This window comes from Cydia fagiglandana, chromosome 24, assembly GCF_963556715.1.
Source record: "Cydia fagiglandana chromosome 24, ilCydFagi1.1, whole genome shotgun sequence".
Lineage (NCBI taxonomy): Eukaryota > Metazoa > Arthropoda > Insecta > Lepidoptera > Tortricidae > Cydia > Cydia fagiglandana.
In genome coordinates this window covers 8325796-8343992 of record NC_085955.1, presented here as the reverse complement: position 1 = coordinate 8343992, position 18197 = coordinate 8325796, and the positions used below count along the sequence as shown (strand labels likewise).

Sequence of the window (18197 nt, the reverse complement as noted above, 5' to 3'; positions counted from 1 at the left end):
CAGGTAATAACTTTCGGTAATAACCAGTCCTCGTATTTTTCGTTTTTTACATCTTCGGGTGACTCCCGTTCCTCAAGCTGTCAATGGTTCTGATGTCCTTAGCTCATGTCCACGAAAATGCATACGCTTAGACACTTTTCAAATTGTCGTCTGGGAGAAAATAACAATGTACGATGGATCCTGTGTCCGATTATTTTTAACAGAACTGCTTTAGAGTCAATGGTGCGCAATGTACCTACGCGTATTAGACCCATTGTTATTATAGACCGACCGCTTAAATGAGTCCTCGCCTGTGCGATACGGGGGCGACAGGGTACGCGCAGGCAAGGACTCATTTAAACGGTCGGTCTATAATTTACAACGCCGAATCGAAACTATTTGTATGGCAAAATTGAGATAAAGGTATGCAGGGGAGGATTAAAAGTCAATTATACCAATTAATTTATAAATTGTCTATTTAACAATTCAAAGTAAGTAGTAGTGGTAAGTTAAAACTAACATAGCTGTTTAATATTTGATAGACTAACAGACAAAGTATTCAAGAATGACTCAACTGTCTCGGTTACTTTACCATTTCGATTCCATGTTTCGAGTACAAATGAGTTTTTAAGCTGATTTTTTGCACGAAAGCCGTCCCGCAGTAATCGCACTTGTGCCTGCGATCACCGTTGTGTATCATCATATGCCGCGTCAACGAAGACTCCCTTCCGAACGCTTTCTGGCAAACATTACATTTAATATCCTTAATCATTAAATGGCAACACTTGTAATGCTCTTGCATGACCTTGTAGTTCACGAAGGTTTTATCACACGCGGTGCACTTGACTACCTTGGGAGCTACCCCGTGTTCTCTAACCATGTGATTGGTCTTCGTGCGAAAATTTGTGAATCTTGCATCGCAATATGAACATTTGACCTTCTTATTAGCCTCTTGACCTTGGTGTGTGTAGAGAACGTGATTCTGTAAGTCGACCTTAGTATTGTACACTTGGTCGCATGTCTTGCACTGATACTCTCCATTGTCATGAATTCTTTTGTGTGATTGCAGGCTAGCTCTAGTAACAAAGCCTGCGTCACAAACGTCACAAATATAATTTCTGTAATGCATATTCATATGTTCTACTGCATGTCTGAAAGCTACGAATTCTGTTTCGCATGACGCACATTGTACCTTACCGCTACCGAATCGAAGAGGCAAGAAGTAATTTTTAACCTCGGTGTGAATGAGTTGGTCATGGTCGACTTGCAAGTGGTGCATTAACTCAAACAGTTGATCGAAACGTGTCAAACACTGGCATGTTAAATTCGTGACGTCGAGTTTTACCGAATAGTGATCGTATTTTGGCGGTCGTTGATCTTCATACACTAAATCTCTGTGAGAGTCTAGAGTATGTGCTTTGAGATCGTCCGGGTTGGGAAACTCCATCCGACAAAAGAAGCACATATAGCCCACGTCGCTGTGGCCACGTATAGGCGTCGCATTAGAGTGGCGTAAGACGATTTCTAAATTATGCTCATGTTTAGCAATTTCTGCCCCAAGTATACTTCGTGTTAGTTTTGAGTCTACTTTCACAGACCTTTTTGTCGTTTCGGGTTCTGCTGTTATGGGTAAGACAGGTTGATTGAAAGGGGGCGTTGATATGTCAAACGGTATAGATTTTTCAACGGACGACGTAGCATGAATTTCCACCTCTAAGAACGATGTCGGATGTGGAACGTCTGAAAAGAGAGTCAATGGTCACAGATGTATGCGAAGTAAAGACGTGGTTACGATATTAACCTATAGCTTTACCACGACTGCCTTAGCAGTGTCAAACTGACATATTCGCTAACGTCTGCGTAACTTACTCGTACTTTCAATAAACCTCGCTCGCATTAAAGTGAGAGGACGAGCGAGATGCATAGAAAATAAGTTAGGCACTCGCTTGCGAATACGTCAGTGTCAAAATGGTGGTAGCCGTACTAGTCTCCGTGACTAATTAACTTATCTTTCTACCAAGGTACGTGTTACTTGGCTTAGTTAAGTTCATGACAGAGACTTTTAATATAAACCGGCTGTTTCAGAATGTCTTCATGCTACTAGGAGTTCATTACTGCATATTTCACGAAGTGGCTCTATAAATTACACATCTAACCTAACGCATGTTCGAAAGTGTTAAATGTAATATCAGTGTTTTAAGGCGTCATTTAAAATTAGTTGTTTAACGACCGCCACATACAAGTGTGGCAGTGAATCTTCTTTAATCAGATACATTGTACCATCCAAGCGACTCTTCTAATAGAACTGCTTTGAGCCTAAAGTGCGCATGCCCTTCATCAATTGTTATTTGTTATTTACCATGCCTAATTTGTATGGCAAAATAAGTTAAGGTTTACCTTAGGACGATAATAAAATGTCAATCGTATAAAATAATATATAATATTTTGTATTAAACAACTCTAGAGTACCATATCCTTACAACATAGGTGTACTGTTTATGACACGGTAACAGACTGGACTAAGTATTCAAGAAGTATTATTAACTGCCTCGGTGACTTTTTCCATTTCGATTCCGTGTTTCGAGTATAAATGCGATTTTAAGCTGCATTTTTGGATGAATGCCATTTCGCAGTGCTCGCACTTGTGCCTTCGGTCGTTGATGTGTATCCTCATATGCTGCCTCATCGTAGACTCCCTTCCGAACGCTTTCTGACAAACTTCGCATTTGTAATCACGAGCACCGGTGTGTTTTACCATATGCCTTTTCAATCCGCCACTGTTTGAAAACTCCATAGTACAAACTGAACATTTAAAGTTCTTAATCTTTAAATGGTAAGACTTATAATGCATGCGTAGGATCTTGTCGTTGCTGAAGGTTTTATCACAGTCCGAGCACTTGGCTACCTTGGGAGCAACTCCATGCTCTTTAACAAGGTGACTGTTCTTCGCTGTTAAACACGAGAATTTTTCCCCGCAATATGAACATTTGTTCCTCTTATCTTGACCTTGGTGGGTGTAACGAACGTGATTGTGTAACTTGACCTTGGTATTGTATACTTGGTGGCATGTCGTGCACTGATATTCTCCATTGACATGAATTCTTTTGTGTGCTTGCAGACTAGCTCTAGTGACAAAGCCTGCGTCACAGACGTCACAAATGTGATTTCTGTAATGGATATTCATATGCTCTACTGCATTTCTGAAGGCTTCAAATTCTGTTTCGCATGACGCACATTTTAGCTTGCCGCTATCGAATCGAAAAGGCAAGAAGTAATTTTTAACCTCGGCGTGAATGTGTTGGTCATGGTCGACTTGCAAGTGGTGTATTAAATCAGTCAGGTGATCGAAACGTGTAAAACACTGGCACGTTAAATTCGTGACGTCGAGTTTTACCGAATAGTGATCGTATTTTGGCGGTCGTTGATCTTCATACATTAAATCTCTGTGAGAGTCTAGAGTATGTGCTTTGAGATCGTCCGGGTTGGGAAACTCCATCCGACAAAAGAAGCACATATAGCCCACGTCGCTGTGGCCACGTATAGGCGTCGCATTAGAGTGGCGTAAGACGATTTCTAAATTGTGCTCATGTTTAGCCATTTCTGCCCCAAGTATACTTCGTGTTAGTTTTGAGTCTACTTTCAAAGACCTTTTTGTTGTTTGCGGTTCTGCTGTTACGGGTAACATAGGTTGATTGAGAGGGGACGTTGATATGTCAAAAGGTATTGGTTTTTCATCTGACGACGGGGCGAGAAGTTCCACCTCTAAGATTGATGTCGGATGTGGAACGTCTGAAAAGAGAGGCAAAGGTCACAGATGTATGTGTAATAACCACGTTATTAAGATATACACCCAGTCTCCGTGGCTGCCAGAGTATGACGTGCTAGGCTTATCAAATTGGCAAGGGAAATGAGGCTTTTTTATTATAAATATAAATTGGTTGTTTCTTAAAACTAGGCGTTGACAGTATATTTCATCCGGCAGTGGCTTTCTTCAGCACCTACACTTCTGGACCAACGGGTATTGTAGTGTTAAATGATAACAGCATGAATGTCATACATTATTGGCATGAATCTCAATGAGCTCAATTTATAATAACTTATGACGTTGACTGCCACCATATGCAAGCATGGCACTGAGTCTTCTTCAACCAGATACCTACATTGTACAATCCAACCATCTCTTCCAATAGAACAACTTAGAGCCTAAAGTTCGCATGCCTTTACACCAATTGTTATTTGTTATTTACCATGTCGAGTTTGTATGCCAAAATAAGATAAAAGTTTGGTGATAATAAAAAGTCAATCTACAAAACAATATATAATTTTGTGTATTGAACAACTTATAGTACACTTTTCCAACTTAGTTGTTTAATTTTTGACACAGTAATAGATGATTAAATAATAAACATTTAAGAACTATTTACTGTTACGTCTACTTTACGGTTACTTTTTCCATTTCGATTCCGTGTTGCGAGTACAAATGCGATTTTAAGCTGCATTTTTGAACAAAAGCTATCGTGCAATGGTCGCATTTGTACCTGCGATCATTGATATGTATCCTCAAATGCTGCCTCAACGTAGACTTCCTTCCGTACGCTTTCTGGCAAATCTCACATTTGAAATTACGAGCACCGGTGTGTTTCACCATATGCCTTGATAATCCTTCGCTTTTTGAAAAATCCATGTTACAAACTGTACATTTATAGTTCTGATTCATCAAATGGTAAGACATATGATGTATTTGTAAGTTCTTGTAGTTTCCGAAGGTTTTATTACACAACTTGCACTTGGCTATTGTGGGGGCCACGCCATGCTCTTTTACTAAATGATTGTTCTTCATTTTAAAACTCGAAAATTTTTCGCCACAATAGGCACATTTGTTCCTTTTATCTTGGCCTCGGTGCGCGTACCGAATATGATATCTCAAATTCATCATAGTGTTGTAGACTTGGTGACAGTATCCGCATTGGTAATCTCCACTGTTATGAGTTTTTTTGTGTGCCTGCAAGCTAGCTCGGGTGACGAACCCTGCGTCACAAATGTCGCAAATGTGGTTTCTGTAATGTTTGTTCATATGCTCTAGTAACACTTTGAAAGCTGTGAATTCTGATTCGCACAATGCACATTTTAAAGGATCGCTATCGAATCGAAAAGGTAAAAAGTAATCTTTGACATCGGTGTGAATGGGTTGATCATGGTCCACCCGCAAGTGCTGCATCAAGCCAGTAAGTTGGTCGTAGCTTGCGAAACAAACTTTACATGTTAAGTTGGTTATGTCTATTTTTACCGAAAAGTGATCGTGTTTTAGGGGTTTTTGCGAAGAATCCTGTTTTAAATCTCTGTGTGAATCTAAAGTATGTCTCTTGAGATCGTCCGGGTCCGGGAACTCCATCGGGCAGAAGTAGCACACATAGCCCATGTCGCTGTGGCCGCGTATTGGCGTCGCATTTGATTGACGCAAGACGATTTCTAAATTGTGCTTATGTTTAGCCACTTCTGGTCTATATTGGCCATATACCACTCTTTTTGGTTTTGAGTTAGTTTTCGAACGCATAGCTACTTTGGGAGAAATACCATGAGCTGTTAATATATGATAATTCTTAAGTTGAGAACTCGAGAAAACATTTTCGCAATAGGTGTGATGACTTGGAATAACACGCAATTAATTAATGCTGTATTCTTTATTGGAACACTAATTTATCGATCTTACAATCAAGACGCCATATTGGAGAAGAGCGAAACAGCCCACAGATAAGAGCGACCATAGGCACTTAAAGCTGACATACACGAGTATATCACACTCTCCCCCACCAGTTTTAAACAGTTCTCTGGAATGTTACATTTTACCTTACGCTAGACTTATTCCTAAAACAATATAAACTTAAAATGACTGTACTTAAGTTTACAACTTCTTTCGCTAACTATAAAAACCTATTTTATATAGTTGTAGTTAACTTTTCACATAACATTCTTATTGCTACGTTTACTCTTGGCATCACACATACGTGCACATCCTAGGATGGCCTGCGAGTATCTTATTCTAATAAACTAAGGCTACAATTTAACATTTGATTAACATGTCGCTTCCATTTACACCCCTCCACGTCTATGATATACGTCGTGTTAGGAATCGATTCCTCCACTATAACTCCTTGTATCCAAGGTTGTCTGTTTTTCCTATAATCCCTAACCATTACCTTTTCTCCCACCACAAATTCTATGTTTCTACTCCCCGATGCCAGTTCCCTCTGCTTTTCTAACATATGTTGAGCTCTTTCTGTAACCGGCGGCGGTCGTAGCAGAGCGAACCGGGACCGGAGATCTCTATTGTACATGAGCGAAGCAGGCGTCACTCCTGTTGTACTATGTGGTGTTACTCTGTAATCGAAAAGGAATAAGTTAATTGCAGATTGGATTGTATTTCCTCTGCTTTCTTTAATTTTTAAGACATGTTTTTTAAATATATCCACCAATCTTTCTGCTGCTCCATTGGTCGCAGGGTGGTATGGAGGAGTAAAGGTATGTTTAATGTCTTTCAGCTTACAGAAATCTTTAAATTCAGCCGATGTAAAGGACGGCCCGTTGTCAGTTACCAAGTGGACAGGGTAGCCATGACGTGCAAAAAGACTATTGAAAACTTCGATCGTACGAGATGAGGTTATCGAGCTCATTTCTATAATTTCTGGCCACTTACTATAACTGTCAACCACCACTAAGTACATTTTATTGTAAAATGGTCCACAATAATCCGCATGAATGCGGTACCATACAGATGGAGCCACTGGCCACGACTTCTGGTGCCCCTTAGTGGGATTATTCCGAACTGAAAGGCAAGTAAGACAATCATTTGTGATTTTCTCTATTTCTGCATCTATGCCTGGCCACCAGAAGTAAGAGCGTGCCAGCTGCTTCATACGTACAGTACCGAAATGACTTTTATGTAGTTCAATTAAGATTGCCTGTCTTAATGACTCCGGTATGATGATTCTATAACCCCAGAAAAGGCAACCTCTGTCAAAACTTATTTCAGTTTTCTTATTACCGTAGGTTGACAATTCTTTGTCCATCATTAAGTCAGGCCATCCGTCCATGGTATATCTTATGACTTTGGCTAATGTTACATCTTTTCTGGTTGCCTCCTGTATAGATTTCCAGTCCAAGTTATTAATTTCACAATTTTGAATGTAATAAATATTACTTATCTCTGCATCGGTACAAATAGGATGCATAGTATCTTGATTTTTATTAATTAGCATAGGGGTCCGTGATAAAAAATCTGCTGGATTTTTATCAGTTTTAATGTGTCGAATTTTGTAGTTGAATGCTGACAAAAAAATTGCATAATGTTGCAACCTTTTTGCCGCCATTTTAGGAATGGCTTTAGTTGGGCCAAAAATGCGTACTAAAGCTGCACTATCAGTTTCTAACTCAAAACTCCTACCATATGTATAATTATAGAATTTTGTCACACCAAACACTACTGCCATAGCTTCCTTGTCTATAGTAGAATATTTAATCTCTGTCTCATTCAGTTTTTTACTTGCATAAGCAATTGGTTTTACGACTCCGTTTCTGTCTCTATTTGAAATTACTGCAGCCAAGCCTGTCTCTGATGCGTCACAACTTAAAATTAAAGGTAAATTAGGATCGTAATGAGTTAGATTATCCATGTTAGCCAGCTTATTTTTTATCATAACAAAAGCATTATCACATTGGTGCGTCCACTTGAATTTATTTTCTTTGGTACATTCATATAATGGTGTCAATATGCTGGCCATATCTTTTAAGAAACGAGAATAATAGTTAACTTTGCCTAAAAATGACCTTAACATTGTTACATTTGTGGGTGGTGTGGCCTGCAGTAATGGTTCTATATTCTCTTTATTTACCCGTATACCATTGCTGTCGATCGTAAAGCCAAACACGTCAATGCTTTTTTCAAAGAATTTACATTTTTGTATTTTTAACTTAAATTCACTTTGTTGTAACCTCTCTAAAACCTTAGATAAAGTGTCTACTGTATCCTGGATATCTTTACCACTAATATAAATATTATCTATAAATACAGCAGTATTTGGAATATCTGATAATTTTTTACTCATGAGCCGCTGAAATGACCCTGGTCCTGTGCTCACACCATAAGGAAGATAATTATACCTGAATGTGCCCACTTCTGTAACAATAACTGTACAATCTTTTGAGGCTTCGTCTAATGGTGCCTGATGATACGCCTCTTTCAGGTCCAGCTCGCAGAAGTATTTTCCATTATTAAGGGAATTAAATATCTCTTCTATATGAGGCAATGGAAAGTGATCCACCTCTAAATGTGGGTTGACGGTTAATTTGTAGTCTCCACATAACCTTACCGAACCATCTCCCTTTAAAATTGGAACCACAGGTGTACCCCACTCACTGGTCTCCACGGGTTCAATTCTACCATTTTGTAAAAGTCTAGAAATTTCAGCTTTTACCTTGTCTTGAAGTGCAAATGGAACTCGGCGTACCGGCAGGCTTTTTGGTTTGGCATCCTTTTTTAATTTAAGGCTGATGGTTTCACCTTTAAAATTTCCCCATCCTTCACTAAATACTTCTGCGAACCTTTCCTTTATTGCAGCTCTGGCTTCTGAAACATTATTAACATTTTTATTTACTACATTTGCTTCATTTGACATTACAAATTGGGGCGGCCATAATCCTAACTCCTGTAGCCAGTCTCTCCCTATAATACATGGTGTGTTCTCAGTTACAAAACTGTTTAATTGTTTAGTTACATTATTCAATGTGACTGTCAAGTTATCTATTATTCCTAATGGTTGTGATATCTTTTGATCAAAATTTTTAAATAAAACATTACATTTTTTAATGTCCTTATCAGGTAATAACATTTGTTTTTGTTTTAATGGAATAACGGTAACCTCAGACCCTGTATCCAGCTGAAATTCTACCATACAACCCTCAACATTAAGACTTAACATATGAGGAGGCACTTTACTTACATTTACATAGTACATTTGGTACTCATCCATTTTTTGGTTTTCTGAGATATCCTCGGTTTCCTCTTTCTCTATACAGTTAATTTTGAAACTCTTCTTCTTGGGACAGACCTTAAAAATGTGTCCTTGTTGACCACATTCCGAACAATATTTTTGGCGCAGCGTACACTCTGAACGCAAATGATTGTGACCACCGCAGCAGAAACACCTCGTAGCTTTATTCATGCTTGGCTTCCCTCTTGTTGGTCTACCTTGAAATGATTTGTTTCTGTTAGTTTGCTGATAGTAAACATTAGCTTCCACTTCTGCCTTCTGCCCTGTTTCTTTTAATGCCGCTTCTACCGTTCTAGCCAAAGTAATGTAATCTTCTAATGTCTGACTTGTATCCGCTTTTAGTAATTCAAATTTAATGAGTTTGGAATGCACACCGTCGATGAACTTTTCTTTTAATTGATCCTCGGAGTCCTTGAATTGACATTTGCTAGCTAACTTCCGTAGTTCTGTAACATAATCCTCTATTTTTTCATTTGGAAGCTGATTCCGACTTCGGAACGTCGCACGTTCCAAAACAATAGACTTTTTTGGTACGTATTTGTTTTTCAAAATTGTAGTAAGCTCAACATAAGAGAGACTTGAAGGTTTTTTTGTGTTACACAGAGACGTCAAAATTTCGAAAACCTGAGGTGTTATTTTTGTTAACAACAGGGGCACTTTTTTCTCCTGTGGCACGTCATTCAATGCAATATAGCATTCTAATTGTTGTTCAAAACATTCCCATTTAGTGCCATCAAATGGTTGAAGATTTAAATGGGTTATGTGTGCGTGTGACATTTTGGGTTGGCTCGCGTTTATATTTTGTTTCTTTTTGCAATATTTTACCAATATTTGTCGCAATTCGTCGACGGTTTGCTGTTCATCGAATGTGATTTTAAGCTTATTCAAGTATTCTTGCAATTCAATTTTTGACAGTTTGTAAATCCATCCTGTTGTCCGTACGTCCGTAGAGTCACTGATTTCGGCGTCCGTCATCTAATTCAAGGTCAAGTTCGTCGCTTTTTAAACAAATATTATTGTGGCACACGTTGTGAAGATTTTGCATTTTTGTCAAGCGGCCGCCATTATGCAAAAACAAAAGCAGATCGACTGCGTCTATTTTGCTTTTTCAACTTTATCACTTCTTACACTTTGTTATTAATTAAAACTGTGATTTTTTTGTTGGTTCGTCTATCTCGTCGCCACTGTGATGACTTGGAATAACACGCAATTAATTAATGCTGTATTCTTTATTGGAACACTAATTTATCGATCTTACAATCAAGACGCCATATTGGAGAAGAGCGAAACAGCCCACAGATAAGAGCGACCATAGGCACTTAAAGCTGACATACACGAGTATATCACAATAGGTACATTTGTTACTCGGATCTTGGCCGCGATGGGCATAACGAATATGATTATTCAACTTCCCAATAGTGCTGTAGACGTGGAGGCAATGATCGCATTGATAATCTCCGTTACTATGAGTAGTTTTATGTGTCCGCAGGCTAGCTCTGGTAACGAAGCCTGCGTCACAAATGTCGCAAATGTGATTTCTGTAATGCTTGTTCATATGCTCTATTGCACTTCTGAAAGCTGTGAATTCTGTGTCGCACAGTGGGCAATATTGCTTACCGCCTTCGAATCGAAAAGGTAACAAGTGGTTATCAACTTCGGTATGAATCGGTTGATTATGGTCAACTCGCAAGTGGTGAATTAAATCAGTCAATTCATCGAAAAGTTTAAAACACTAGCATGTTAAATTTGTGACATCAAGTTTTACTGTATAGTGATCAAGTTTTGGCGGTCTTTGAGACGGATCCTGTTTTATATCTCTGTGGGATTCGAGAGTGTGTGTCTTGAGATCGCCCGGGTCGGGAAACTCCGACGAGCAGAAGTAGCACACATAGCCAATATCTCCTTGACCGCGTATAGGCGTAGCGTTGGAATGGCGCAAGATAATTTCTAAATTTTGCACAAGTTTAGCCATTTCTTTTGCGTGTACCGCTCTGTTTAAAGGTTTTGAGTTCTTTTTGTTCATCGTCTGTTCTACGGTTACGGGTGTTGAAGGATGATATAGACGATGTGACGAGAGGTTCTAGCATTAAGGCTGGTGTTTGATGTTGAATGTCTGGAAAGAGCACAAACGGTCACAAATGAACATGTGAAATGAAGTTATAGGGACATATAAGGCATCGTAAAATTGGCGATTTATTATGAGTTAGGAATTAGGAAACCGACCGTTTTAGAATAAAAATAAACTAGGTATTTCAGAATGACATTCGGTATAGAAGTTACAACTTGACGATGACGAGGCTCTCTAAATTACACTTCTGAACGAACGTCTGTTATCAACTTATCAGGTGATATAAGAATTGCATGTCATCGAAGCGGATTTAAGGATCGCTTGATGATTTTTTTCATCCAATATCTATACCGCAACTTTACCAACCGGAGTTGGGTGCCCTCACCACCTATTACCTATTGCACAAAATGATACTCGTAGTTTCTTCCTATTCTTACGGCTTTTGGGGATCCTCTCGGCCTCCCAAGTCTGTAGTATTTTGCCCGCAGTACCATCCACCAAACCGAGTTAGTAGTAACTACTGGGAATTATTTTCCCAAATAAAATAAGAAGTAGTGGGAATAATCCGTAGATAGTGTAATTTTTAAGTAAATTTAATGTCCAATTTGACAATGAGGGTGGAGAGCGCAGAGCCCGACATGCCAGTCGTGCCTTATCATATTGTTATTACTGTGTTCTTCAAGATTTTTTTTGTAGTGTTTGCGCATAGGGTACAGTTTTGGACAAAAAACACATATGTGCCGCCGCAGACCGTGGGCTTTTATTGGACTCATAGTCTAATAAAACATGGTCTTCTCTTCCCAGAGTGACACAGGCCTACGTCACAATAACATGGCCGCTATATATATAGCGCTATCGCATATTATCATATAGCGCTGTCGCATGATGACGTAGGCTTGTGTCAGTTATGTGACCTAGAAAATACGGGAAGAGAGTACCAGGCGGAGTATATTATTATTATACCATGATTGGACTTATATTAGGATTGAGTAAAAGCTGACCTAGATTACGCAAGATCTTCCTCGTCTCACTGACATCGAACTTTTTGTAAATCTTTAATTAGGAAATAAGGCCTCCGTCGCTGTGCGATAATGTCGGCCTAATAATAATAAATCATTCCATTGAAAAATACTATTTATTCACTAATCAATTTATAAATTCTAAAAAAATATAAATGTTATATTTTTATCCAATTTATCGGTACAATTGGTACGGTAACGGTCGTTAACGATATTATCGTATGTCATAACTGCGTCTTACTATTTGTTTAGACAAAATATTGGCTAATTAAATCATCCCGATTTTTTTTCTATCCCGTGTATCGACCGCATGTGCGATTTTAACGCGCATTTTTGGACAAACGCCATCGAGCAGTGGGTGCACTTGTGCCTGCAGTCATTGTTGTGGCTCCTCATATGCTGGACCAGTGTGACCTTTCTACCGTATGCTTTCTGGCAAATCTCGCATTTGAAATCTCGAGCGCCGGTGTGTTTCACCGTGTGATCTCTTAAATCTGAGCTGGTCGGAAACGACATTTCACAATATGAACACTTGTAGTTCTTTATCATTAAATGGTGTACCTTATAATGCACACGAAGGCTTTGATTGTTTCGGAAAGTTTTGTTACAAGCCTTACACTTGGCTAACTTGGGAGCAACTCCATGCTCTTTAACTTCATGATTATTTTTCATTATTAAGCCCGCGAATTTTTCGCCGCAGTAGGCACATTTGTGCCTCTTGTCTTGACCTTGGTGGGCGTAACGAATGTGATATCTCAAATTCACTATAGTATTGTAGACTTGAGGGCATTGATCGCACTGGAAATCACCGTTCTGGTGAATTCTTTTGTGAGACCGAAGGCTTGATTTAATAACGAAACCTGCGTTACAAATATCGCAAACGTAATTTCTATAATGCTTATTCATGTGTTCTAGTAAAATTCTGAGACCCGAATATTCTGTGTCGCATACTGCACATATTGGACGATCACTGTCGGTGTCGAATCTAAAAGGTAACAAGTATTTTTCAGCATTGGCGTGAAGGGGTTGATCATGGTCCACCCGCAAATGATGCAGTAAGTCAGAAAGTCGGGCGTGACTTTCAAAACAAATTGTACACATTAAATTAGTGATGTCTATTTTAACGCCTAATTTATCGAGTGTAAGCGGTGGCAAAGCAGGATCTCGCTTGTTATCATCGTGGAATTCTAGAGTGTGTCTCTTGAGGTCGGCCGGGTCGGGGAATTGTTTAGAGCAGAAGAAGCAGGCATAGCCGATACCGCGGTGGCCAAGTGTCGGTGTAGCGTTGGAATGACTTAGAATGATTTCTAAATTTTGCTGATTTTCAATCACTTCGCCCCCTGAGTTTGTTAAACGCTGACCTGGCTTATTCTGTGCTTTGGTTACAGGTGTCGATTGCTTAAGGGACATACTCGATACGATAATGGGCAGTTTGTTTTCAGCTGACGTAATGAGAGGTCCCATCTTTACGACTGGTGTATGACGCGGAAAGTCTGAAAAAAAAGGTAATTTTCATAGATATACGTGAAGTTACGCCACAAATCTAGGGTTCTTTTAGCAACTTGTTCTTTTAATATTTCCACTGGCATTTGATGTGAAACATAAGCATCACAAAATTGACACGGACTCGTGTTGAAAGTTGAACAATAATACATTGGAGTATACAAATATCATAGCATTGCGAGTTCACGCCATCATGTTTTAACTTGGCATAGTTTTCTAAATTACACTTCTGAACGAACGCTTGTCCACAGGTGCCGCATGAGAATCGGCTTTCACCAGACCGAAACGTCAAATGTTCTATTGACGACTTCTTGGTCATGTAGCAAGTTCACCAAAAGTCTTTCATTCCGCCATGATTTCACATAAGGTTTTCCATCTGATTCTTCAAATAAAACTTATGGTAACACGTTTTTACGTTCCAATAAATGGTCCCTTTACCCTGGACAATGATCTTAGTCTTGCGAAGGTACGATCGCACGTTTGATATTTGAAAACAAATATTAGTGTGGTCTCAAAACTTTCTGAGATGACAATTAGTAAACTATGTGCCGCATAGCTGATAGCGCACAATGAAACGATTCAAAGTCAATCGGTGGTATTACTGGTATTCGTGTCATAAAACTCGTAAATTATAATAATATATTTTTTAACTGTGTTCTTATTAAAGGTGTCATGAATGGTAGCTACAGCCAGCACAGCTACCAAAACCACTGAGTGGTTGACATTGATGAAAATATATTCTTATAATGCTAAAAATAAATTAAAAAGTGGCAAATGTCTTGGATATTTTTCCTGATAACAGGTACAACTGAAATCCAAGTTACATTTGAAAAAAAAAAAGAAATATATTTACAGGTTTTTCTGCTTGTTTCTGTGAGTTGTTGAAGATTTCACGATTTCGGTGTTGGTCCCATAGTAAAAGTTGCTCAGTAAAATCCCAAAACCTCCCCGGCAACGAGAATGCACTTATTTTTTGGCCAACCAGTATACAACATACACATGGCGGACTTAATGCCAAATGGCATTATCTACCAGTCAATTCAACCATAGGGGCCAAACAGAGATTATATTTATTTACTTTAGATTCCTTAGCACTGCAGTATAAAAATAAAGTACAAGTAGTATCAAATAATATATTTCGTAAACTCAACTTAGGTCAATAAGTTAACAAGGATCGAGCGCATTTGCGATTAAAAAGAATATTTTTGAACGAACGCCATCAGGCAGTGACCTCATATATTATGCTGGACCAGTGTGATCTTTCTACCGTATGTTTATTCGCAAATATCATATTTGTAAACTCTAGCGCCGGTATGATTCACCGTGTTTTAATCGCCGTTGGTCGGAAGCGCCATTCCACTAACTAAATGAACACTACAATTTCTTTATCAATAAATGGTGTAACCGTAATGCTCACGTAGGCCTTGGGCTTTGGTTGCTTCGGAAGGTTTATCCACTAACGGTTTTTGGCTAATGTGGGAGCAACTCCATGCGCTTTTGCTTGGTAATTATTTTTCATTGTTTAAGCCCGAGAACGTTTCGCCGCATTAGCTACGTTTTTCGCCACAGTAGACCTGGTGGCCTTAGACACTCTGATAATCACCGATCTCGTGAGTTTTTTGGTGACACCGGAAGCTTAATTTAGTAACAAAGCCCGCGCTACAAATGTTACATATGTAATTTTTAAAATGCGTATTCATGTGTTCCAGTAACTTTAAGAAAGCCGTATATTCTGTGTCGCATATTGCACATGTTAATGTTACCCGATCACTGTCGTATCTAAAAGGCAACAAGCATTTTTCAAAATCAGTGTGAACGGGTTGATCATGGTCCACCCGCAAGTGGTGCAGTAAGTCAGTAAGTTGGGTATAACTTTCAAAGCAAACTGTGCATTTTAAATTAGTTATGTCTATTTTAACTGTATATGTATCGTGTCTTAGAGCTGGCAAAGTTAGGTCTCGCTTGAAATCATCGTGGAGTTCTAGAGTGTGTCTCTTAAGTTCGGCCGGGTCGGGTAATTGCCTAGGGCAGAAGAAGCAGGCAAAGCCGATACCGCGGCGGCCAAGTGTTGGTGTGGCGTTGGAATGGCGTAGAACGATTTCTAAATTTTGATCATTTTTAATCATTTCTCTCTTTGCTTTTGTTAAACGCTGTTTTGGCTTTTGTTGCGCTTTGATTATTGGTGACGATTGCTCAAGTTTGTTTTCAGCCGACGTAATGAGAGGTCCCATCTTTATGTCTGGTGTATGATGTGGATGTGGAAAGTCTGAAAAGAGAGGTAATTTTCGTAGATATACGTGAAGTTACGACACTGACCCAGGTCTTTATTGGCAACGACTGTCGTTTAACTGAATCTTTTGAAACACAAGCATCACAAAGTTCAAACGGGCTCAAGTACTAAGGAGTTGAATTAGAAGTATAAAAATTACTTAGCATTAAGAGTTCATGCCGTCATGCTTTAACCTTACATGGTTTTCTTTTGAACGAAATGTTAAAATTACACTTTTGAGCAAACGCAGAACGAAGGTGTCGCATGCTAGCATGAGAACCAGCTGTCACCAGCATGACACGTCGAATGTTGTATCAACGACTTCTTGCTCATGAACCTCAATGTTCACCGAAAGTTTTTCATTCATGCCATGTATTAACAAAAGACTTTCCGTCTGATTCCTCAAATAAAACGTATGACAAATATGATCTCAAATATGAAGTATCTTAGATGAACTTGCATTTTTAAATTCAGTGCCGCAAAGCGCGCAATGAAACGCATCAAAGTCAAATTATGTGTTACTTAGGTTAGTTTACTTTTGTGTTGATAGTGTAATTATGAGTCAGTTTAAGGGAATATTTATAATTACAAAACTTCAACAAACATAATTTTTAAATATTTGGAATGTTGAAGAAAACACAAAGATAGAGTAAGACCGTGAGGAGTCTGCACCGATTTTGATAGCCCACGCAGTGCAAGTGTCATTTTAAACGTCAAACTTCTATGAAATTATGACGTATAAATAACACTTACACTGCGTGGGCTATCAAATACGCTGCAGACTTTTTCGGTGCGACTCTAGCTCACAAGGTGTTGGATATTGTTTTTGATACACATTACAACTACAATCCAAATTTTCCATTGTCTCTGTTCGGATTATTTGGCGTTTATTTTAAGCACCTGACGTTGGTTACCAACTTACCAACACACAAAAATCATTGCTATCCATTAACTTGCTTTTTGTTATCTTAATATTTTTCTTAGGATTCCAGCACCGCTGTATAAAAATAAAGTACATTTAGAATCAAATATTATATTTCGTAAACTCAACTTAGGTTAACAAATTAACAAATATTATCCTAGATGATGTTAAACGTTCTCGCCGTGCTTTGATCGCAAATGCCCCTTCAAGCTACACTTCTGTATGAATGCTAGCCCGCAGTGAGCACACGAAAACCTCCTGTCGTCGGTGTGTATCCGCTTGTGTTCCCTTAGAGTCGACTTTCTACCATACTCTTTGGAACACACTTCGCATTTGAAATTCTTTATACCCGTATGTTTAGGTAAATGTTTCTTAAGCGCACTCGAGCTGAAAAATTTCATTTCACAATAAGAACATTTATGTTTCCGTTCCATGAGATGATCCTTCTTTGTGTGCCGAGCCAGTGCTCGTTGGTTAGCAAAAGTACGCTCGCACGCCCCGCAGCTCAGGACTACCGAGGGAACTCCGTGCTCCTTGACCATATGGTCGACCTTCTTCCAATAGTCTACAAACTTCTCCTCGCAGAATTGGCATTTGTTCCGCTTATCTAAGCCCATGTGCACACGTTTCACGTGCTCACGCATTTTCAGCGTATTGGTGAAAGCCTTTCCACATTCGGGACATTCACCTTTTTCGTCACCATGCCGGCGGATGTGATGCGCCAGAAGTCGCTCGACTACGAAGCCAGCGTTGCAAATTTTGCATATATAGTTTCTGAAATGCGCATTCATGTGTTGCTGCAGGAGTTTGAAGCTGCCATACGTCACCGAGCAGATTGCGCAACACAACTCCGGCGTGTCAAATTTGAAAGGCAGCAACTGATTACGTACATCAGTGTACAATTTTTTATTGTGTACCTCTACTAGGTGAAGTGTAAAGTCCTCTAGTGTGTCGAAGTCAGTGTCGCACAGAGCGCAGTTCAGAAGCGTAATGTCTAATTTCACAACGTGGGTGGAGAGCGGAGAGCCCGACATGCCAGACATGCGCCTTATCAAATTGTCATCATTGTGCTCTTCGAGAAAATGTTTTTTTAGTTTTTGCGGTTCGGGAAACCGTTTTGGGCAAAAAGCACACATGTACCCCCGCAGATCGTGGGCTTTTATTGGACTCGCATTAGAATTGAGTAAAATCTGACCTAGATTATGCAGGTTCTTCCTCGTCTCACTGGGGCCGACCTTGGGCAGACGCAAGATATCAAGCTTGATACCCGCTTTTTGATTAGTTGCATCGATTGTGATAATCCTAGTTCTTCGTGCGTCACCTACAAAGAAAAAGAAAAAAAAATAGTCAATATAGCTCTTCACCCAGCTGCTTACTCTTACGTACCGCC

The 18197-nt window shown here is 39.2% G+C and overlaps 3 protein-coding genes across 4 annotated transcripts; all 3 read right to left on the bottom strand.

Moving 5' to 3' along the window:
* Nucleotides 1-3779: 3779 nt before the first annotated feature.
* Nucleotides 3780-5550, bottom strand: LOC134676405 (zinc finger protein 879-like). The gene has a single exon (XM_063534792.1). The coding sequence runs from the start codon at nt 5531-5533 to the stop codon at nt 4412-4414; it is 1122 nt and encodes a 373-aa protein (XP_063390862.1). The 5' UTR covers nt 5534-5550; the 3' UTR covers nt 3780-4411.
* A 95-nt stretch (nt 5551-5645) lies between these two features.
* LOC134676388 (uncharacterized) lies at nt 5646-10001 on the bottom strand. Of its 2 annotated transcripts, none has more exons than XM_063534769.1 (2): nt 8451-10001; nt 5646-6357 (listed from the first exon to the last, which is right to left on the bottom strand). In XM_063534769.1, exons 1-2 carry the CDS (start codon nt 9999-10001, stop codon nt 6343-6345), a joined length of 1566 nt encoding a protein of 521 aa, XP_063390839.1. In that variant the 3' UTR covers nt 5646-6342. The 2 variants fall into 2 exon arrangements, with proteins under 2 accessions (XP_063390839.1, XP_063390840.1); XM_063534770.1 differs by having other exon boundaries at nt 5646-8602; nt 8976-10001.
* Nucleotides 10002-16902: 6901 nt separating this feature from the next.
* LOC134676413 (zinc finger protein 57-like) lies at nt 16903-17996 on the bottom strand. Its single transcript, XM_063534801.1, has one exon. It carries the CDS (start codon nt 17941-17943, stop codon nt 16975-16977), a length of 969 nt encoding a protein of 322 aa, XP_063390871.1. The 5' UTR covers nt 17944-17996; the 3' UTR covers nt 16903-16974.
* Nucleotides 17997-18197: the final 201 nt, after the last annotated feature.

What these genes read in the sequence shown, in the direction of transcription:
- LOC134676405 (XM_063534792.1), bottom strand. Translation starts at nt 5,533, where the DNA reads ATGCGTTCGAAAACTAACTCAAAACCAAAAAGAGTGGTATATGGCCAA.
- LOC134676388 (XM_063534769.1), bottom strand. Translation starts at nt 10,001, where the DNA reads ATGACGGACGCCGAAATCAGTGACTCTACGGACGTACGGACAACAGGA.
- LOC134676413 (XM_063534801.1), bottom strand. Translation starts at nt 17,943, where the DNA reads ATGTGTGCTTTTTGCCCAAAACGGTTTCCCGAACCGCAAAAACTAAAA.